This window comes from Rhipicephalus sanguineus, chromosome 3, assembly GCF_013339695.2.
Source record: "Rhipicephalus sanguineus isolate Rsan-2018 chromosome 3, BIME_Rsan_1.4, whole genome shotgun sequence".
NCBI lineage: Eukaryota > Metazoa > Arthropoda > Arachnida > Ixodida > Ixodidae > Rhipicephalus > Rhipicephalus sanguineus.
This window is the reverse complement of record NC_051178.1, coordinates 130,679,531-130,703,543: the sequence shown is the minus strand read 5'-3', so window position 1 is coordinate 130,703,543 and position 24,013 is coordinate 130,679,531. Positions and strand designations below refer to the sequence as shown.

The following is a 24,013-nucleotide window of genomic DNA, read 5'->3' as shown; positions in this document are numbered from 1 at the left end:
AGCACATATTTCCAGATCTGGGCATATTTCAAGGCTTACTCCGCTCAGACGCACTTACGTTTTAGATGTTTTCCTGTCTGTGCAGATTATCGGAAAATTTCCATGAAAGCGAGCTCAAACTTCTGAAATATTTGGTTGTTAAACTTCGTGTGATGTAGCCTCCATAGAAAGAACGTATTGTTTTATTCTGCTGCAGATGTTGACAGGCGAGGAAGGTGTTTTTGGAAGTGAGTGACAACTATGTTTACGCGCATGTCAATTTAATGTGCATCATTTACTTATGCTCACTTACCAATTTCAAGTATATAGGCGAAAGTAGTACGCGAGAAGGCAATGAGCGAAATGTTAGGCACAAATATTATTTATTCATTTTATAAATACTTATGCGTCGAGATTTATGTGGCTATTTTAAAATCCTTCCATACTGGTGTGAATATTTAACAAACTAAGAGTATGTTTTCTTACTCCTGGGCACTTTAGGGAAAAATCCAATTCATTTAGCGCTCTGATCAGTTTTGCAGATTGCTGAAGCGAACAACTTAAAATTGTTGATGTTAGTAGTAGTAAACCTTGAGCTACACAATACAGCTTAGCCAATTAAGAGAACGCAAACTTGCACGCTGAGAACTAAGCCCTCTAGATAGACTCGAGTTTAAAGTTTATGGAAACGAAATGGACCTCCCCGGATGAGTTTAGAGAGAGACCAAACAAGCCTTCAGTATCTGCGCTCTCGATAATTCTTTATTTTACTAGTATCTGTTATAGGGCTTCATTGGGGTCGCTTTTGGAAACCACTGGGAAAGATTTGAGGGCGCTTTTAAATGAAACACACAAGAAGAAGTTGCCGGGGAGACTCTCGGAGCGGGAATGCGGCGGTCATCACCGTTTATGTGTCTGCGACCACTTCTTCGACAAAAATGCTATCCAAATATTCGTCCCCGCTTACGGATGAGTTAGACGGCGCACAAGATTCCATACACATTGGGGGAAACGTAGGCAGGAGGAGAGTATCTATATAAGCTGGAAGAAAAAAGGAAGGTTATAGTTTTTCCGAGATTTAAAATATGTTTACTTATATTGTTGCGTTTTTTTTTAACTTTCAATGCTACCGTATAGGTAAGCTGCAGATCGTGACGTTAACCAATCTTAGCCGCTAAAAGCAAGATCGCTTTTTCCAGGGACGTTAGTTTGCTCTGTCGAAACTTAGACGGAGTTGTTTAGAGTCAGAACGCTCGGCTGCCGTGCTCTAGGTTCGGTAGCTTAAATCCGCTTAAATCACCATGATTTTTGTCGTGTGTTCTTTTTGCAAAGCACTCTTGGTGTTCTGAGACGGATACTACCAAACACCAGCGCTAGTGGCTGACATCACAAGGACTATAGTGGAGAGAGCCATTAAAAAAAAACAGCTTTCGCTTGAAGAAAATAAAAACGAGGAAGGAAAAAAAACGCATGTATATGGACGCACACTAACACATGAGTGGGCAAATTTTACGAGCGCAAACGTTATTTAAAGGTTCTAGTTGAGACGTGTATACCGCATGTATGAATCATCTAATGGACGACATAAATTTCGGAGAAGCCAATGCGCTTCTTTTTTTTTTCCTTTTTTAGGAAACGGCACTGAGATGCGTATGCCCTAAATTGACAAAAACACTGGCTCCACTGCAAAACGAAATGCGTCGCGAGCTGCATTGCTGACGCGTGGTATTTACAGGAGAGATGAATTTAATGACTATGATATAGACCATAAGTTTTAAAAGTTGTGATATAGACAGTAAGTTCTATCTTATATTTGTTTTTTTTTTTATTGACATGATGTAAAGAGATGTTGGCGCACAAATAAGGCGCCGGCTACTCCTTAGCTCTTGGGGTACATAGACTCCATAAACATAAAGTACATAGGGTCCAAATTTCTAATCACAATTTAACCCACAGTACATACAGTATACAACTTGACGTAACAGTCAAGACAATCTTTATTCTTTTCCCTTCCTGCCTTCCGGCTGCGATGTACTTCCTATACACGCATGCCCTTCAATATACAAAGACGCACGTAGGCGCCTACGTACACGCTGTTAGTAATAACGGGCTTTCTCTCTCTCTCTCTCTCCCTCTCTCTCTCTCTGTGGTGGCTTGAAGTAAAAGCAGGTTTGCTTAGAAGAATACAGCTAATAAATGTAGCTACAAATTCAACGCCCGTGTGGTACAGGCATGCGATGGGAACTCAACATATGCGCAGGTATGGTCATCGTGCACTTGGAGCTGAACGGCAGCCCCTGCGGGTAACAAACCGAGTCAGAGTAGGAAGGAAGGAAATAGGAAATGGAGAAGGCAGGGAGGTTAACCATTAAAACTTCCGGTTGGCTACCCTGCACTGGGGGATCGGGGAAGGGGAATAGAAGGATGAAAAATAGAGAGGAGGGAAGGGAAGGACGCAGTAGAGGAGGGCTCAGGAAATCTCGACCACCTGGCGTTGTTTAGCGTGTCCCTCAATCTAAGCACACAGTCCTTTAGCATTTCGCCTGCGGCCGCCACGGCTGGGATTCGATCCCGCGACCTTCGTGTCAGCAGTCAAAAACCATAACCACCGTGGTGGGTTACTAACTATTATTAGCGAGTCGACCACTTCTGAAGGTGGACAATACGCACGCCCCTCCTTATCGCTGGGAGCCCATTCGCATCTCCTTGTGCTCCGCGCGAGGCAAAACTACAACGCTCCAAACTACGTTTACTGCGCTTTTATTTCCTTTGTACGTGCACGACATGTTATATGAGCTAGCTACATCTCGGCGATCGTTACTCGGCGCAACAGGCGTATACGTGTGCGCCCGGAGGCCGGCCGCTGTTTTGTTCCTTGCCGTGACAGCAGGCCCGCTGTAAAAATAACACCGGTATACACAAGAACGACTGCGGCTAGAGCTAATAAATACATATAAAAGAAGAAGAAGAAGAAGAGGAAAGCGCGGAGGAAGTCATCCGAGCACATCCGTTGCGCGTTGCTCTCTGGCAACCGCAACAAGCGACATGGCACCGTGACGAGGCTGTTCTCCCATCGGCGCTGCTGTGCCTCGCGCTGCCTGCCCTCAAGGCAGTCCAGCGTGACAAGCGAGCGAGAAGAAGGGATAGATGACGTGGAAACGGAAAGGAAGAAGCAAGGCGAGTAAAGGGGGGCACCCTATACTGCTACTCTGCTACTACACGGAGGCAGCGAGAAACAACCGCAAGACGGCGCTGCTAGCGTGTACCTCGTAAGGGAGCCGCCGTCGCGGCGTCCTTAAGTAAAGCCTCGCCACCTACGCCCTACGCTCGTTTGACGAGACACGGTTACAAGAAATGGAAGGAGGAAGATGAGGAGGTTGGGTGGACACGCGAGAGTTGAGGAGATGGAGGGCAAGGAGAGGTACACCGGGCGGCAGCAGATGAAGACAAGATGACAGGAGTATAGAGAAGACGCCAGCAATAAGGAGAAGATAAGAATAAAAAGAAGAAAAAAAACAGCGAAAAAGGAAAAGGGCAAGTGCCAGAAACGAACGCCGCGCAGCCGGCAGGCACCAACTGAGGCGTTGGACGAAGCCCATCCGACCTTGATAGGAGACACGCCGACGACAGCGTAGTGCTGCGAACAGCAGCAGCAGCAGCTTTCGTTGCGGTGTGTTGTACCTGTTAGACACACGGCGAGCAAGACGGGCCGAACAGCAGCGCCATTATTTACGTCTGTCGTTTTCTTCGGGCACGGCCCTGGGAGCTTGTTTCACTTCCTTATGAACTTCTTTATCTTTATTTTCTTCTTCATCTTCTCTACCTTACTGCCACGGGTCATAAAGTACGCCCTGCGCTTGTCTTCCTTTGCCACCTCTTTTGGATTGATTTTATCCGTTGTAGTCCTTGTATGGTTCGCTGCGACGGTTTATTTTCTCCCATCCAGCCGTACGCGTTCTATAGCTTTCCTTCTGGCTGGTACTTTCGCTTCTTCTTCGTTCCTGGTTGTGTTCTAGCTGGTCAGCGTTCCGCGGCGATACCACCGTTAGGTCGAGTTCGAACTACCGCAACGAAACTCCCAACCGTTAACGTGGCGCACGTCGTAAATATTTCACGACGCCTTGCCGGGCTTTTTCTTCTTCTCCCCGATTAAGAATTTACTCGAAGTCTAATCGTGCCGAAGGGGCCAAAAGGTTGTCTACAGCGGCCCCAAGACAACCTGGAAAGGCTAACCAACGGGACGGTAAAACACCACGGAATAATTGAATCGCAATGTCTGTCTAGCGGCTCGCCACCTGCTTTGCTGTTTCTTTTATCCGGTATCATTCTTTCTGTTGCATTCTGCTCTACATCGGGGCCTTCACTTATAAAGCTCGAAAGCATAGCGGACTTGACGTCGTGGTCACTGTTCTTGGTTTTCACTGTTTCTTAAACACCCCTATACCTTCACCCTATCTGTTGTGCTAAAATCAAGATGATAATACTTCTTACTATCACAACTAATGCAGTGCTGGATATTTGTAGCCCATATTCAACAACGCAATTTAGGACTAAGGTTGTTATGGATTTGCTGATAAACCTTCAAAAAGCTTAGCCTTGTGACATTTCGCGGCCGCCTTATAAGCCCCTCCACGTCTCAAAGAATAGTCAAAAGCTGAAATATAGAGTCCGTCTTGGTGGTAAGGTGGTTACGGTGCTGGGCAGCTGACCTTAAGGTCGCGGGTTCGATCCTGGTCGCAGCAGTCGCACTTCGATGGAGGTAAAATGCTGGAGACTCGTGCACTGTGCAATGTGAGGGCACGTTGAAGAACACCAGATGATCGAAATTTCCGGAGCCCTCCACTACGGCATGTCTCCTAATGATATCGCGGTTTGGCACGTAAAACACCAGATATTATCATTAACCTGAAATATAGAGTGCACTTAAGGGGCAACAGTAAAATCTTTGCCCAAGAGTGTATAGCTCCCCAAGAAGTTCGTGAAAGTCACGCATTCGGATTATATGCATTTAAACGGGTTCCTTCGCTATTAGGGAGTTTTAGCTCGTAACGTATACTTCTTTACGCTACCGTTACCGGATTACGTTTACCGTTTTACCGGAACTCGAGTTTCAGTACAGTTTTTTAGCTGCCCAAACGTAAACCTTTACGTACGTGCGTAAACCTTTACGTTTGCGCAAACCACTAAATGATGATGATAACAGCATTTAAACTACATTTAATTGAGATAATATTGAATTACGCTGCGGCAAAATTATAAGAGGGGTTTTTAGCGTGTGCAGTATCCCGGTATAAGCGAAGGTAGAGTGTACTAGATAGCGAAGGGGTGTAGCAATACCAGGTTACCGGGCGATGATGTCGACATCTTGTGACGCTTCTCGAAACCACAATCATGGACACGTTTGTTTCCGCTTAGTGTTCTTGAGGGGAAAAAATGATTAAAAAGGCAACTCATTCGTAATAATGCCGCTGCAAGGCATTTACATTGGGAGTAGAATGCCCGATGTTTCTGCAATAACAATTTTGTGCTCGCCTGGTACACCTTGGCCCCACTAGATGGCGCCACCTATCTAGCCTGTCAGCGTCTTTAGGCCTCCCACGTTTGCGGATTCGGTATTCTACGTCGCTCTAGCCTCGGTGCCTCGGTAATCCGGCTGAAATAAGGTGATCGTAAGTGGCGCTCGCACTTCGGCTTATTTTGACTCGGCGGCTGGAGTCTCCGCGAAGCGTATATCGCAAGTAGCCACGAACGAAGGTGGATTTGCGAGATAGGGCCGTAAACGTAAAGCCTATCCGGTGAGTAGTTTACGTTCCGTAAACCTTTACGTTCCGTAAAGATTCGCGCATGCGCAGATTCCATCCAGTATCCGGTAACACGGTAACGTAAAGAAGTATACGTTTGTAGCGGAGAGGTAGAAGAAGAACGATGCTGCTACATTGACGTACGAAAACCAACTTTTTATTCGAGGGCCCATGCGCTCGCCTGGCACGCGCCTCCGCTGACTTCGTCGTCGTCGGTGCCTAGGCACGCCAGCACGCGACAGAGCCCCCCGCCGTATAGACGGAGTCGTAGGCAAAGAACGTCCTTTATACAGTCCTGGTCGGTAAAACGGAGTGGCGAAAGGGCGCTCAATTTTCTTTTCAGGGGTCGGGGCTGAGAGTGGCGCAGAGGACGGTTGGAGAAACTTGGTGGATTTTGCGAGCCGTTCCGCTGACGGGCGGCGCTGCGGAGAGACGCTCCAGGAGGGCCGAGTGGGTCCGCGAGAGAGCGGTCGCACCGGGCGCGCTCGTCTACGTGGGCGTGACCGTCGTGGCCACCAGTCCCGGGGAAGGGGCCGGCGCAGTCATGGAGTACAGGGTGCTTACGTGAGGGTGCAGTACGACGCTACGACCGTGTGCCAGCAAAAACTGTATGCGCTGCTGGGGAGTGAGTCCATGCTCCTTCAGCTACTCGGCCCGGTCTACCGTGGGCGCTTTCACGGGCTTCTCCGCCGCTGGTGGCGCCGTTGTAGTAGGCGCCTGTGGCCTGTGGTGTATCGTCGCCGACGTCATGGGCGCCGAGACAGACACGGGGAGATGTTGCGGTGGCGCCGTATGCAACACCGTTGTGGGGGTCATGACGGGATGGTGGCTGACGATGTTGGCAGCGGGCGCAGAGGACACCATACTGCCGCCCGTCGAGATGAGGGGCGCCGACAGGGTGCCATGATGGTGGTGATGATGGTGGTCCTGTGCCCGTATCTGCGGCTGGGTGAACGTCGGTATCTACACCAGGCACTGGTGCTGGTCTGTCGGGAACGCACCCAGCGTGGGCTGGGCCAGCATTGTCTGCACGTGCAGCATGGCCTGTCTGCAGGGGCTATCCCGGGACTATGACAAACGAGGGGGGCGGCATCATGCGCGACGGCGCCAGAATGATGTAGGGCCTTGGCCCCAGATTCTGCGGGATGACCAGGGTTGGGCTGCCAGGTGTGGCCTTGTGCTAGTCCGCCCGGGGAGACTGGGACCAGGTGGTGGCGGTCGGCGTGGGCGTCGTCATGTTTGCGTTGCCGCTCGACAGCTTGGGCAGGATCTGCGGTCGGGACAGTCTGATGTTCGAAACCAACCAGCGTGGTCGGGACAGTCTGAGGTACCTCGGTTAGGGTGACACCCGTGGTGTCAGCGAACACGTGACAAGCAGCGCTGGTTTAGGTGTCGCACACAGGATCAGTAGGCGCTGATGCCGTCATGCTCACCGAGGTGTCCACAGGCGTTGGCCACTGTACCAGAGGCTGTTCGTCGGCGATGGCAGGAGTGGCAGGCAAAACAGTTGGCGGCAGGCGATACTCAGTCGTGGCACGTGACGTGCACAGTGTCGTCCTGGGCGCCGCGTCGAAAGCGATGTCTTGCGATGGCTCTGTGGTTACGTTTAGCGCGGCAGGAAGTATGTGACGTGGCGCTGCCGGTTGCGGTAGGGCTAGAACAAACCCTCGAAGTTGGTCGTATGCGTGCGGCCCTGGAGGAGGCACAACGCATCGCAGAGCAGGAGGAAGCATAGCTACCGTGATGGTGTACTTGTCCTGCTACGACACGATGTTACGCAGGTAGAAGCCAGCCTCCATCTTGATAAGCCAGATGGCTGGACATCTTGGCCAAAAATCGGGGAATGGTGGTGGTAACAAGATGCAGTGCGCCGCAGCTTCATCTGGTAGTCGCGCCATGGAGATAGGCGGATCAGAGGTTGGTCGACTCGGTGCGAGTTCCCGGTGGAAGCTTCTGGAATGTTCCATGGTCCGGGTCACCACTGTAGCGGAGAGGTAGAAGAAGAACGACGCTGCTACATTGACGTACGAAAACCAATTCTTTATTCGAGGGCCCATGCGCTCGCCTGGCACGCGCCTCCGCTGACTTCGTCGTCGTCGGTGCCTAGGCACGCCAGCACGCGACACGTTACAAGCTAAAACTCCCTATTATTGCGACTACCGCTCTTGTATCATATCGTCCGAAGCTGTCACTTAACATTGTTTATCACGATACTTTCTTTGTGCACCACATTTCTGGGGTATATCTGATTAATCTCACCGTAAGCATAAGAGCATTTGCTTGAGTTGAAACTCATCGGTGAAAAGAGCTCACGTAAACATATGTATCAGGAGAAAAAAAAGTTGAAAGACAACGCACCACTCGCAGCCTGCTACCACTGGACAAATAGTGGCGAGTCCCTCTTTCATCTTCTTTCTTTCGTCATTTTCTCCTTTGGGTTTCATACGATTTTGCGGGCGTCGATCGTCCGCCGCGGTTCTTTCCGTTTCCATGGCGACCCGCACGTCATGGTCTAACCTAGTGCAGATAAGAGGCCGAACCCGATCTGTTTCGTTGGTTTCCGCCTTTGCCTGCTATCGTGAGGTCGAGCGAGGCAACGTGGAGAGAGAGAGGGAGAAATAACGATGTTTCAACCGGAACAAAAAGAAGAAATGACCGTAACCAACACGAGGACTGAATGGGACAGCAAATGGAAGGGCGCCTTGAAGGAGTGGACCCGCATCTTTTTATGGATTTTATTTGTTAGATTCTTTTTTTGGCATTACATCATTTCGGTTCTTCCGTATGTTAAATACAGTCGCTTTCTTATTTATCATTTCTTTTTATTTAGGTATGTGTGCAGATGCAGCTAATATGGGTAACTAAAATTCTTCAAATTCTTGTCCACTTATAGTAATGGCTTTCGGCAAAACCGGGTATAAAGCAAATAATTTAGGTAACTTTTCATGGCAAGAAAGATGTGACTTTAAGAGTAAATAGCCACGAGGGCTTCGAATTAAACAGAAATGAATGAACGAATTATACGCTCGCAGAAAAAAAGGCTTTTTTTTGCAGCATGGCGAAATGCGATTCCGTAACGCTTATAAGAGTAAAGCTTGTTGCCACTACAACCAAAGTTGATTTTACAGCTTTCTTTTCTTTATTTTTTTTTTAAAATATAATGCCTCAAAATATCCGGATCACGATGCCCACTTTCACCGCAAAGGACGATCCAGCTAGGCTCGAAAGCCGTGTGTGTCCTCAGATTACTCGCAGACCGCTGACTTATCAGATGGCAGCGATTTAGGAGGCCAAACAATCCGCCCCAGTTGTTTGTTCAGAGGATTCACGCAGGAGCCACAAATGCGGAACGGCTCAAAGGAACACGCTTTCTCAATTCTGTACCTGCGCCGCGGTTGAGAGGTTTATTCCTTCTACAAATAAGAAATGAAAGACCGCAAGTTTGAAGATAATACTGAACATGAAAGCACATGAGGCAAAGGAACACAGATCATTTTAAAAAATGTTAGCATTGCTGAGGGTTATTACCCCGAACTCGAATGTAATGAAATAATGGCATTTGTCTAAAGAGAGATCCAATTAGAAAGATAAGGGAACGTAAACGCAGTTGAGATATATGGAAGACTGCTGCGATTAGATATCAGTGCATTGTTTCATTGGGCTGTACGTTGCCTATCCCTGCCGTTTTGTACGGGCTTATGGTCCAAGAGAACAGTCCAAGTCGAGTTATGGTCCAAGTCGAGGCAGTGAAGAGGTGTTTTTTCCCCAGCCCTCAAAATCCCGAATAACCGAATGTTGGAATCGATAAAGCTTTAAATAAAGTTTCGTTTTAAGACACAAATTAGGCCAGCATTCTGACTGTGAGTGGGACAATGTATAAAAAATAAGATACGGCTGATCCCTCTGTCCTAGCAATCGGTATAGTGAAAACGTGTCTTCACAGAAGTAGTGCTTGTTGTGTAGTGATATATGAAAGCCTGTACACTACTTATTGGAGTTTTGCAACCACGTTTACGCCTAGTGGCACATTATCCCGACGACTGAGGCCTATGATCAAGATTGAACCCTCGTGGTAGCTGAAGTCAACATATACCTGGACACTGCATGCATATGGTGAATTCCGCGCAAAGAGGGCATCGACAAGCACATAATATACGCTGGTACTCGATATGCACTCTTTCAAAGCGTCGTCGATTGAGGAGAGAAACGGCGAGGTGCGCACCCCCCAGCAATAGGGTAACCTACGCCTGTGCTCATGCATACACTACCACAGTGCGCTTCAGGAGCGTGGGAGGCAGAGGTTCGCAGCTTGAGCCGTGAACGCGTGAAGCCTTTCGATTCGTTTCTTTTCTGCAGCGCTTATTGCAGCAGTTTTCTTAGGCGGTGATATCGCACACGAATCAGTAGGTGGCAGAGAAACACCGTTTGTGTATATGGAAGCCGCACCACCCTGACAACGAGCCGTCACACGCTAACACGGCGCTAAAGGCAAAGCACGTAACTGCGCATCGGGCGTCTTCTCGATGTCAGCGCCGCCAGCGTTCCTTCAATGGCATAGAGGTATGGTGGCAATAATCGAGGCACGCGGACTGCGTCGCCACCAAATCGCTTCCTATCGGCGCTCGTTAGTCTCATGACGCAGTACTTAACTTCACCGCTCCCAGACGAGCGTCAGTTTGCTACCCTATACAATGGAAAAAAAAATTAAGCGAATAAAATAAGAAAGAAAAGACGGTAAGCAGCAATCCATCCAGGGGGCACATCGACACCACATTTATACGCATGCTACCAACAGTTGGTAGCCCTAGTTGACGTCTACCAGTGTTGACTAAAAGAAGGGTGATTTTGACTAGCGTTGTTTAATGCCAGTTAATGATGGGTAATGTTGGCTAGTGTTGGCTAATGGTGCTGAGTGGGATAGTGCAGTTGACTATGATACGGCTAATGTCGGGCCGCGGTCAGCGTTGCCATATGCTGATGAAATAATGCAATTACAAAATTACGCCTGCGTACTATCAAGCAGTTTTCTATGGGGGAGTTTCTGCGGAATATTTTTGCATGCTCTCCATATCTCTCTTTGATTATGCATGTGTGTCCTGTGTTATACGTATTATTCACTGCGAATTCGATATATCTCAGAAAAGTTACCAATTATTCATTTCGCCCCTTTTCACTTTCGCCGATAGCCTCGAATGGAAACCAGCGATACTCGCTAAATAAATCTCAAAACTCGCCAACTCTCTTATTGTGTTGCTTCCTCTCTTTGATTCCATCTTACTTTCTTTATTTCCTTCTCACATCATATCTTCACGTTTGTTTTCCATGTCTCTGCATCGTTCTGTTGGACCAACTTTTTTTTGTCGCCTTTCTTATCGCATTCTTCAATCTAAAGTAACTCGGAAAGAGCTGCTTCTCGCCCGTGGGTCTCCAACTTTTCTTCTGACATCGCATCATCAAACATCCCACTCCACGTACCGTAGCTGAACTCGGTCCCGTAGAGCCTTTCTCGTGCCGCCAAGGTTGCGGTGATGGTGGTGGCAGCCATCGCGACGAGGTGGGTGGAAGTGTGGATGGAGCTGCACTTCGCGAGCAGGTGCCGTCTTTGTGGGGGTGTTCTTCGTCACAATCAGGGAGGAAGGAGACAGCGCATATTTCACAGCGGGTGCGCGAAACACGACAGCTCCAACAGTGGACTAGGTGCGGGCGCTGCCTGCTATACGGGCACACCGAGACGAGTACGCCGCCACACGCGAACAACGAGCGATGCGGGCAAGAACGAAAGCCACGCAGCTTTAAAACACGCTAGGCGCGCACTACCTTTTTGCAGCGAAAAGAAGGAGAAAGGGGGTCATAGAAACAAACACAAGACAGGAAAATCATTCGTGTCATTTTGAAAAACTTGGCGGGACTCACGACTTCGTTATTTAGTTTTTATGATTTACATTCTTGTATGTGGGACATTACAGATTTTAAGCAAGCTCCTAAACCCAACTGATTAACCGAACTATGCATTCTAATCATGCTAGCCTTTGTTAAGTTATCAATGTTATCTGTGACAACTCTGCGCCATGCATTGGAGCTTGGCGTAATTTTCAAAATTATTGGAAGTTCTTCAGAATTCTTCAACTTTACATAGTTCTTGTGGGCTATGGAGCGTACTTACACATTACCTTTTGTTGTTTTTACTCCATCTCAAGCTTAGAATAGTCGTCTCTGTGACTTTTACTCTTTATAGCGGGGCTGTTAAGGTCGAGGCATGCCGTGTGTCGTAGATAGAAAATTATCATCATCATGAACTGGCACGCGCTCAATCGTGTCCCCACGATCCGAAGGCGAGCGTCGTAACCACCAGGTTATCCAAGCACGCTAGCAGAGCATAGCATAGCCTTGTGTAGTATAGTATAGCATGGGAGGGGAGAAAGGGATGTGAGGGTGAGGAGAAGTGAAAGGAGGTGGGGAGAACGCGTACAGAGAGAGAGAAAGAAAGAAAGAAATAAGAGAAAGCACGCATAACCATCCATAGTATAATATAGTATAGTATAGTATAGTATAGTATAGTATAGTATAGTATAGTATAGTATAGTATAGTGAGGGCTATGAAAAAAATTACACCATCTCCCGCTAAAGGGGACCATGAGGCGATGCGAATTTTTTTTGCCGCTACATTTGAGCACTTGCACGATCGCGTTCGTTGTCTAAGCGTTCGTTGGGCATGCTACCGACCTCGAAAAAATACGTCGTGGAAAAAAATGCGAAGTGGCTTAGGGCTACGCCAGGATACGCGTTAGCGTCGTATCTTAGCCAGATCTAGCCTGATTATTAGCCTTCTTCTGTTAATTCTCACAGGGCGAGCGGGAACGCGGTCTAATTGACAGGCGGGCGAGAGGGGGGCAGCGTGGGAGAGGAGAGAGAAGCTTCTCGGCTCTTCTGGGGTCGCGCATGTGCTCGAGCTCATCGCTTCTCCATGGCGTTACCCACCTTCAAACGCGCAGGAGAGAATTTCGGCATGTCTATCAAGGCCGCGTTTCAGAGGACTGCAGAGTGCAAAGGGGAAGGCGCGCGAGAGGGGGAGGTCTATGGAGAGGTCACTCCTCTCGAATGCGGAGAGGGGAAGCGGAGAGGGAAAGTGGAGAGCCGGGGGAGAGGGTGAGTGGAGAGGGTATGCGCATGCGCAGTAAGGGTGGTCACGCCGCACACCACCACCACCGGATTGAGCTCCGCCTTAAGATACTTCGCATCTAAAAGAAAGAAGGGAGAGGGTAAATGCCTAGTCAAGCCACGACCATCTAGATGCCCACCAGTGCTGCTGTCAACCAGCCTTGCGCAACTTGGAGCAAGCTACAATTTTTTTTTTTTTGCCACTGCATTTGCAAGCAGCCCAGTGCAGATGCATTGAGCGCAAGATGTATGTTAGCTAAGCAAGGTACAGTCACTCAAGTGCGTTGAAAGAAACGTCAATATTTCAGAACAAAATACATGAACGATGGAAATACACAACTCGTCTTGGAACGACAATAGTTTGTGTGATCGCTTATGCCTATCTGTGATTTTTTTAATGGTCATGGCTAAACAAGAAGAGAGAGCGAGAATAAACTTTAGTCAAAGCAGCATTCCAACGAGGCGAGAGTCACAGAAATCGACATAGCACATGAGGCATCGTCACGAAGATAGTGGAGCACATCATAAAGTGACGTAATAAACGCAATAAAAAATCGCAACACGAAGCGTAATACCAAAAAACAGAGAAAATCTAAGAAGGAACAACCCCTTATATGTTATAATCGAGGAAACGTTGACGAGAGAGAAAACAGAAAAGTCGAAACTTCCAAAAATCAACCCCCCCCCCCCTTTTTTTCTTTCTTCCTTCTTTAAAAAAAGGAAAAAAAAAGAGAGGAAAAGGAATGCTGCTCGAGCCTGTGTTGGAAAATGACTGGAAGGATGTTTTTGTAAGGGTAGGGTTAAGTATCATATATCAGTGTGGGGACGTTGGAAAACCGTTTATGTTTCCGATGTGGCTCCAAAAAGTAAATAAATAAATAGACGGCGTTCGCTACATGGTACACACAGTCATTTTTAATCAAGTTGTTTCCACATCTCGGTGGTTCAGCGATGGCCCCTATCTCCTCTCGCTCGCCTCGTCTCTCGCCCACCACCCTCCTTCGGGATCGGGTCCTCCACGTCGACATTCAAGCGCGGCTCCTCGGTCTCCCAGACAGGAAGTAGCGACATCCTCAAGCGGGCCTCTCGCGGACTACAGATAAAAATAAGTGTAGCATTTTCCTTCCTTTCCCGACGAGGAGCATCGCGGAAGCCAGAATTTCTGGACAAGTGCTTTCGCTTGCCTCTAAATAGTTTCCGGCCCTCGCTGACACCGCCCGGAGAGTTTTCTCTGAACGCTAGGGAGCGAAAAAAAAAATAAAGTATGGTGGACACGCAACATAAGTGCCGTTGCCTGTACTGCTGCGCCGATCTCGTGAATGCACACATTGCCTGCTTCCAAAGAACTTCTCGCAGAAGCGTACGAAAAAACGGAACGACAAAATAGGGTCCTGTTACCACTTTTCATGGCTCTTAAACAACGCATAGCATAGAGGTCAAACATCTACTAGATTTTTTTTCCTTTCTCGTTTACATGTTAAGGCGTCCGCACCTAGCGATATTATGTTCTTGGCGCAGCACCTCAGATTCACCACCGAATGGGTCTTGTTAAAAAGTAAGAAAACGCCAGCAAAAAAATTTTTTTCTTCATGGAAGGGTAGGAGTGTATGACACGACTCGTAGGTTGTGGCATCAATACCATGTCATGCTCGGCAGTTACGTCACGATTAACAGTTAAACCTACATGAGAGAGGGGGGAAAGTAGGGAGATTAGTCAGATACCAGTTAACCTTATTTGTAATGATAATGCCAGGAATTTAGTTTGGTGCTTCTCTATAATATTCTCTCTATTTCAGGGTAGCGACATGTACCAGCTTTTCTTTAACGTTGAACAAAACGTTTAAAAGTGCCTGTGGAATACAGCACTCGTCGGAATACTCGAAGAAAATGTGAAACATCCTTGAGCAGGTGGTATCTCAAGTGGTCTTGTCTTCTTCGTTTCGACAATTTGCCTTGTCTTCTTCAATGCAGCAGCTGACGACTGAGGTAACGAAAGACAAGAAAACTTGTCGAAACGTTGACTCTAGTGATATCCCCTCTCCAAGCATTTTCATCTCCTGAAGCCTCAATCTTCCCCTGAACGTCTACCTTATTTCGAAAGGGATGACATACTTGTGCGCTATGACAAGGCCGATCTGTGTTTTTTAAAGAGTTATCTATTAAATGGTATGACCCTACGACCGCACCGGCTCGAATGCGTAAAACTGCTATGTGCGCCAAGCACTTATTGGTTAAAAACTAAATGCTGGAATATTGTGAATTCGTAGTGCAAGCACGTTTATTTATCGTTCAAACATTCATCGTTACTTAATGTACCCTACAGCCGGATACAACTTAGGAAGTCCGGAGAGGCTCCGCCCATACGACCGAAGCACTGCAGCCGATCGCCTCCACGACTAAAGAAATAGTCCCGCTCATGCAACCAGCAATGTTCTCCGGAGGCGGGGACACCGGCCGTCCGGCTCATGACGTCAGTCTGGAGTGCGCACCCATTGGTGCAGGCTTGTGCACATCCGCCTTTGAGGAGGAAATGCCGCGGACTTCTAAAGTTGTATCCGACTGTAGCTGGAGTAGTGCCATAGAGCTCTATGCCACGAGTGGTAATTTCTTTTTTTGTAGATTCCGCTAACAATAAAAAAAAACGTAAATGCTTTAATACTTTCATTTCCTTATTTCAATTAAAGCGAGATGAGTACTCGTTGCGGCTAAACCCTTGACAACATTTTTCATATGTGTTTCGTTTTGCTATTAGTACACACAAAGAAAAGCACCCGCACATGCAGGAAACACACTGCAATGCATCTGGGTAACATATGAAGGACGGACATTCCAAAGCTTTCAAACTCGTCCTGTGACCTCGGCAAGAATCTGTATGCCGTCACCGCTCCTATAAGGCCTACTTCTGCCAATGAGGCAGAAACAAACCTATTAACCTTCTGACGGAAGCACCGTAAAAAAAAAAAAAGCTTCCTTGAGCGCGCTTACATCTATAGCGCGTGAGCCATTCGAGTATGAACAAGCAGTTTGTAGACTCGAACTCAGTTCCTGCTAATGCGCGCACTCACGCAGAGACGATAAGAAAATCAGGCAGAAAAGTCACATTTTAGGCACGGGCACGGGCATAATTGCGGAGCGAACAGAGAGCACGCAGCGCTAATGACATTGCCGTTAATTAAACACGAATGTAGAACACGCGGCGATGCCCATGTGACTACTACGGCGATCTGGAGGGAGAAAAGCAATCCGTGCTCCGTCGGCTCCGAGGGACCCGGCGGCCCGTGCCATAAATATACACAGCTTCGTCAGATTATTCTAATTTGCCCCAGCGAGCGGAGCATAGGACCTTATTCTTTTCTGTGCGAGCCGTTAGTCTGTAGTTTTCGCTTGATCACTGCGCTACCGATACTCTTGCCGAGAGTTCTCGCGAACAAATGAGGCAATCTGGCCGGCTGCAGCGCGCGCTCGTTTGCATAAGCACTCGCCGTGCACGGCTACTCTGACTTGCTGGGTCAGCGCGCTTCGCGCCGCTTGCTCGAATCGCAATCTTTGCACAACCCCGAATGGTGCCGTATTCCCATCGCGCGGGAAAGTTCGTAGTGCAGGCGTCGAGGCTGCCACAACCGCTGCTTGCGTGTCCGTGAGGCAGAGCCATGTTTCCTCGCCGAGTTCTGCGACGCTGGGAAACGAGGTGCAAGCATCGTTATGTCGGAGACACGGGCTGAAGGGTGTTAAAGGAATTGGGAGTAAGGGCTGGAATGGGTTGTTGGTAAGTTTGGTAGAGGCCCGGCTCCTCGGCTGTTATTCGACCACGCCAGCCACTTTAGGTGGTTTCATTACTAAACGAATTTCGGGTGCGACGGAATTCGATGACTTCGTTATCGCTTTTTTTTTTCGTTTCGGGAACAGTGGGCTGTGTTGATAGCCGTGCGCGGAAACGTGCACCTGCTCTGTGTTTGTAGGTCATGCAATGGGATTCGATCAACTGACCTATAGCTATGCTGCACAGAACATAAAAGCTGGAACGCTAGAAGGTAATCCACTGGCTACACGCATGAGAGTTGCGACGTGGGGTGCCAAGTCTAAATAATCGAACGTGTGCGTCTAGGTTCCAGGCGCTCAATACAATGTGCGAGAAATTTTAAGCTCACGGAAATTTCTTCTTAGCGAAAGCAGAAGAAATTGCCTGAGCGGCTATCATCTTGTTCATGCTAAAGGACGGCGATGGTTATTTCTCTCGTTGTCGTTGCGCTGTGCAAGATGCAGTGCGCAGAGATATGTAACCCCTTGAGTGTCCACAGATTGAACATGGCTGCATCATTCGTACCTTGATTTTGCAAGCTTTGCAAAGTCAAGGCATGAATAATGCGACCGTGAAATTTACGAAGTTAAGGGTTGGCTCTCTACTGGTGCGCGAACGCTTATACCGACAAGGACGTGGGGACAGCCTGTCGTCAGCATCGTATGGCTGAGGCACTAAAACACCTCAACATGGAGTGTCCCGCATTCCTCACGCCGCGCTAATTGCTACTAAGGGATATAGTATACTTGGAACGATGTATACAACCCTCGACAACTGCCTATATTCGAGTGGGTGTGGCCTCCTACGCGACCAGGCCCATCGTGCACTGCTAACATTCCTTCAGTAATGTGATTTGCCCCCCCCCCCCCCCCACCCTATGTACAGACGGGTCCAGTGCTAAAGGGAGCACTAGCGTGTAGGGCATGTCCGGATATGGCTCTCCTGCAAAAGCATTATGCCTTATAATTGCATAGGACTTCTGGTAGTTGACAGTTCTGACTCCTTTTGACATACTGGTGTCGTGCAGAAACTACGTTTCCACGACCGCTCGCAGTTAAGGGGCAGTCAATATGAAATGTGCTCATTAGAGTGTTCCAGTTAACGGAGGAGCGTACTGTACAACATCTTTTTTAAGCACTTTATTTTCATGTTCCTATTCCCCTTTTGACAGATTTTCCTGTTCATTTATTTTTTTTATTTCCTCCTTTCTTCGTATCTTCATCGGTCTTCCCTCTCCATGTTTCCACTTTGTCCTTCGCGTGTTTCTTCATGCTTATTTATTCAATAATAATAACGATGCAGACCACGCAGAGAGAGTGTGACGACTGGCTTCAATAAGCGGCCACGGCTCGGCGAGTTGGCCACGCCACGGCGTGATTCAATTAAGATTCTCGACGCGGCATAATTGTGCGCGCCTGTATATTTGCTACAGGCACGGGTCCAAATGGGCACGTCGCTAGTGTTTCTGGTATCAACGCAGTCCAGCTGTTTAGACAGCCCGGGTAGTAGGTAATCAAAGCTAGTTATCGTGCTGCCAGCAAAACGACAAAAAAAAAAACCCAACATTAGATAATGGTACAAGCGTTGCATGGCACTTATAGTGTTTGGAAACGTGGCACGTAAGCATACATCGTGGTTATAGCATGCAGAACCCCTGCAATTATGGTTGTACTTAGGAAGGCTTCGTAGCAGCTTTTCAGTGACGTTACTCATTTATTGTGGTGATACTTTAAACGATTCAACAAATGTGGCGTGCCACTGACAGATATGATGCCAGAGGAAATGCTCAGTTTAGGTGACAATACGAATTCGGTCTTGACTCTTTATCCACGTTTCTTCATTTGACTCTGTCGGCAGGTTGTTTTAGGCAGAGCTCCTTGCCACTGCACCCCAATATTTACGTATATGCGTTCCCGACACGTTGAAAAACCTTTTCCTTAAGGTTCTTCACAGCTACAGCAACTCTACTGAACGCTAACCACCGCTGCTAGTTTTATTATTATTATTTATTGTATATAAGGAGATGTTGGTGACTGTGTGGCGCCGGGTAATCCTCTCCTCTTGCAGAATAGTTGACGTCGTTAAGTTGTGAACAATCACAAAACAATACAAATACTTCCTTGTGACGGCGTCTTTGACGCGAATATCCACGTCTGGTGCGGTATTTGCGTTTTGAATGGCGTCGCGTTACTCTGCTTACATTCACAGTTGTGCCATCATATTTCAGTCTTTGAGGAAGCGTTCAAGCATTAGGCTACAGGAGTGCCAGATAAAGAGAATGATTTTGGTAGCGAAAAAAAATGGTAGCGAGCCACGCCACGGTGGTCTAGTGCTTATGGCGCTCAAATGCCGGCTCGAAGGCCGCGGGATCGAATCCCGGCGGCGGCGACTGCATTTTCGATGGAGGGCGAAAATGTTTGAGGCCCGTGTACTTAGATTTAGGTGCACGTTAGAGAACCCCAGGTGGTCGAAATTTCCGAAGGCCTCCACTACGGCGTCCCTCATAATCATATCGTGGTTTGGGGACGTTAAACCCCAGATATTATTATTATTATTATTATTATTATTATTATTATTATTATTATTATTATTATTATTATTATTATTATTATTATTATTATTATTATTATTATTATTATTATTATTTCGGTAGCGAGTTAAGAGCTGGAGCTAAGTCCTAGTTTTCAGATGAGGCGTATTCGGGCGCTTCGTTCTGAAATTCTGGCACCTCGCACAAAGTGTTCGTAGATGGTACTTCTAACAAAAACAAACTGCCCACTTTTCTACTTCGAATTTTATCCTATGCGCGGTATCTCTTAAAGCGCATGCCTCGTGCTGCTCTTCTCTGAAAGCGCAAGAACATAAGGAAGGAGCGAGAGTGAGGAGGCGTTTGCCGTTAGGAGGAGAAAGGTGGCGCTATTTACAGCAGGTCATAAGAGAACACGGCTCAGCGCCACCGGGGAGGCAGTTGGGAAATAAGAAAGTACGAAAGAGATTCGATAGGACCCTTGAACTAACGTCTACATGCTTGCGACCTCCATCAATGAAGTCACGGCGGCCACATCCGTTTGTGACTTCCGAAGCGACGCGATTGTGACAGCTGCCACGGAGAGATAATTAAGCTCGAGAAGTCCGAGAGAGAAAGAACACGACACGTGGGCTAGCCTCCCACTGTCTTTGTGTAATTTGCGCTTTACTTGCAGTATGTCATACCAACAGGACCGCATTTTCGGCCTTCTCAGGCATTATCAGGTGTGTGGTTAGTACACATTCACTCACAAAAAAAGAGGAATTTCTCGAGAAGCTCGTTTCTTTATCAGTCACAACCAATGAAACCAACAAACAATTAAGCCAAGGAAAGCATAAGGGTTATTATTTTTTTTTTTTTTCAGCGGGATAGTGCAATGGTCATAACCTAAATTGAAAGGAATTAAAGTGGTCGAAAAAGCTCCCTTTCTGTCGGTGGGATCCGAACCAAGAACCTTAGAATTACGTTTCTGATTGAGCTACGAAGGAGGGTACTGCATCGTCCACTCTGTTGGGTATTTATGCGCGTTGGGAGTGCCAGCCAGCGCCACTCGCAGCCAAGGTGACGAGTGGCGCGTGTTCTGCGGACGACGTTGCAGCTCACCAATACATATTCACGTATGTTTTAAAACAGTGAATACAATCGACTGAGCCTAAGAGACTGCTCCCTTGCCTCCTTTGCTGTGTGTTGCAGCCAAGTTGGATGCGGTGAAGACGTACATGCGGATGCGTCACGTGCCGGAGCACCTGCAGAACAAGGTGATCCGGTGGTTCGACTACCTCTGGTTGACGCAGAAGTGCTCGGATGAGGAGCGCTCGGTGGGATGCCTGCCCGACAAGCTCAAGGCTGAGATCGCCATCCACGTTCACCTCGACACGCTCAAGCGCGTCGAAATCTTCCAGAACACTGAGGCAGGCTTCCTATGCGAGTTGGTGCTCCGCCTGAGACCCGTCCTCTTCAGCCCTGGCGACTACATCTGCAGGAAAGGTGGGGCCATGGCGTCAATGCGTCACAAATGTAGCGCACACTGCCGTAAGCATACTCGTGCGATGAATCAAAGTCCGGCGTCTTTATGAACGAGTTTTAAATAGCATTCAATATTTGGAAGGAATGTTGCACTATTTATGGCATGACGTTGAACGGCACTCCTCCTTATGTGGGCACCAACAAAGGCAAGTTAGCTCTCTCGTGAATGAGAGTCGCGTTTCTTGAGTAGTTTGTTGTCATTTCATTCTGTGCTACTGAGCAGTTTACCTTATGCGATAGAACCTATAGTGCTAAAGAGAAGATCCATTCGCACTTCCCCACCGTGCCAAACGAGCATTTCTTTCTTTCGAGCAGACTTTGAACTTTCCTCGGCCTTCTCTGAACTAATAACGTTCTTTTTTTTTTCTCAGATGAAGTTTGCCGACTTATCTCAGTCTCGTCAGCCTCCCGGACTTGCCCTTACCACTTCTCTCTAAGAGTTACGTTTCTGTGACTAGGTTACAGAGCCGACCGCTGCAGATGCGAATGTAGTAAGCGACGACATTTCGTGATGTGCAAAAACGCAGCTTTTTGCCTCAACACGTGCAACTAAAGAAAAAATGTTGACAGCGGTTTCGCACATCTTACGTCGCTTTCCATTGCTGCTTAATTTTACATTCAGCACTTCCATATTTGATATTCTTCTCTTCTCCTCAGTTTGCCTTCTTTTTCGTGGTGCATACTTTCTTGGAAGTGAGAATCTGATATCATGTTAGGTACCATAAATAAAAACGTGAATAACTCTTAACGCCATATTTCATACACTTCTCGTCTCTGGGTTTGCGTTCTTTTTCGTGACGCATAATTTCTTGGAAGGGAAAATCTGATACCACATCGAGTAGCAAAAGTACAAACGTAAACCACTCTTAACGTAAACGACATCTGATATTCTTAGCTGCTAGAAATGCACTTATCTCGTTTTGTAGTCGAAGGATACATTTTTAAAGAGAAATGTGGTACACTTGATACGTCCGGGCCCGCACGCTTCATTCTCACGTGAAATGACTTTGAAACATTCGCTGACAGTTGTACGCAGGTGTAGTTCAATGATTCGTTCTCGCCTTGTAGGTGAAGTGGGCAAGGAGATGTACATCGTGAACCGCGGCCGGCTCCAAGTGGTCACGGACAACGGCAAGACGGTGCTGGCGACGCTGCGCGCGGGCTCTTACTTCGGCGAGATCTCCATCCTCAACATGGGAACGGCCGGCAACCGCCGCACGGCTTCGGTGCGCTCCGTCGGCTACTCGGACCTCTTCTGCCTCTACAAGCAGGTACTGCATTTTTGGAGGTCTATCTTGTTCAGTGAACTAAGCACCCAATTAGCAAACGTAGGGTGGAAAGTCGGGCTAGTTGCTATGGTTGCATAATTAAAGGGCACCGCGAAGAAACAACACACATAAATGGAGTAAATTTGTAAGGCGACTGACTGCACTGGTTGGTGATCTATACCTAGAGTTAACAGCGCGAAAGAACAACAGGGGGTCGAAACGGTGCTGGTACCGTGCGTCGTTGTCGTCACCACTTGGTTTTTTCGCACTATTAACTGTCCGGATAGAGTAAAAGACAGATGAGTGCTGGGGGAAAGCTAAAGTAGTGTATGCCATGTTATCTACTGCCCATACTTGTTTTTTTTTATCAACTAGCCACATTTCCTTGAAGCTGTCGATGCCTACAGGTAAGTTTTACTATTGATCTGTCAAATCTTTGGCACTCAACTGGCTCATACATGATGCTGCATAAACACATATCTTCAACAGATACGTTCATTATTCCCGAAGACACTTTTGTCGTTGAAATACTTAATTGGCGTGATTAGCTCTGGGGATGTGCCTTATTCGAGGTAGTGCGGGTTGTCTGCTCTTTGTGCGTAAGGTGTATATTGTAAGGCATCTTTTTTAAATGGTATTGTAATATGAGAAGTAAGTCGCAGCATAAACATCTCTAATTTTCCTTAGAACGCTGTTTCACTCCCTAGTGCTCCCACTCACTCGCTGTGGTAGCCTAGTGGCTATGCCGCTACGAGGCTGAACAGGAAGTCACCAGTTCGACGCCGGCTGAGGCAGATGAAGTTAGATGAGAACGACATGGCAAAACGCTCCTTTACAAAAAAGGTACCGCTGCAAGTTAAAAAAAAAAAAAACTTAGTGGTCAGAATTATTACTGAGACTCAATTACGGCTTGCCCTATAAGGCAAGCCATAGCGGAGGCATGAAAAACTTTATATCTTCAGTATATTTCATTGACCACCGTATACGTATTCACTTGAAGTTTATCATGTTAAGCCATAAAATGCAGTCACAAGAAATAGTCGGGGGAAAAAATCGCTGTAGCCAACCTTTAGACAGAGTCCTTGTCGAAACGATGGCTCAGCGAGATTTTTTGTTCGACCATTTCTTGTCACTACAAGCCTCCATCTTTCTCAGAGCATATATCTCGATAAAATGCAGTCGGGACAGACGGCTTGCTTAAGACGAGTGCACCGAACTTCGGAAGCTAGGTGAGAGCTGGCTCGGCGAGAATGTTGGCAGGCAAACTTAGGATCATTCGTCGAATTGTTGTTCGCCAGTATATCTGCTTCGCTAAAATGCAGTCATGAACGACGGTTTTCTTAAGACGAACGTGCTGATCTTTAGAAGCTATAGGCGAGATTCTTGCCAGGACAATTTAGAATCCTTGATGCAATGGCTCGAAGGTTCGACTTCACTTCGTTTCGATTTCTCTCTCCCGCAGGACATGTGGGACGTGCTCAAGGACTACCCCGCCGCCCGGGTGCGTCTCGAGGCGATCGCCGTCAAGCGGCTGGAGAAGTACAAGCGAGAGCCGATGCGCAAAAGTAGTTCCTCGCGGGCTCCGTACTCCGCTGGACGCGCCCGCGTCGCCCCTCCTCCTCTCCTCGTCAACGCTGGCCAGCGACTACAACAACAACATCCTTCCTCCTCCGCTTCGCGACCCCAGCCGCGCGCTACGCGGCCCCCTCGCGATGAGGGGAGCCCCCTCGTACGCTACGAGGCCGGCCTCGCCGACAATCTGGGCGCGCTCGACAGAGTTCGTCAAGTAGGACCCGTCACCATGCCCCCTCACACATACTATACCGTCATTATTATTATTACACCGGCACACCCTTTCCACTCAATCCTCTTCTTATTCTTAGGCTTACTGTTCTCCCTGTCGCCTGCTTCTCTGCCTCTCTCTCTCTCGCTCGCTTGCTCGCCTGCCTGCTCG

General features: G+C 47.8%; 1 protein-coding gene across 1 annotated transcript in view; it reads left to right on the top strand.

Annotated features, from left to right (window-relative positions):
* Positions 1-6,683: 6,683 nt before the first annotated feature.
* The window catches only part of LOC119385849 (cyclic nucleotide-gated cation channel alpha-3), a 19,432-nt gene continuing 2,102 nt past the window's right edge, over positions 6,684-24,013 (top strand). The window contains exons 1-4 of the mRNA XM_037653221.1: positions 6,684-6,786; positions 20,459-20,752; positions 21,860-22,062; positions 23,522-23,836. Of these exons, the coding sequence (XP_037509149.1) occupies positions 6,684-6,786; positions 20,459-20,752; positions 21,860-22,062; positions 23,522-23,836 (915 nt within the window). The remainder of the gene's footprint in view (positions 6,787-20,458; positions 20,753-21,859; positions 22,063-23,521; positions 23,837-24,013) is intronic.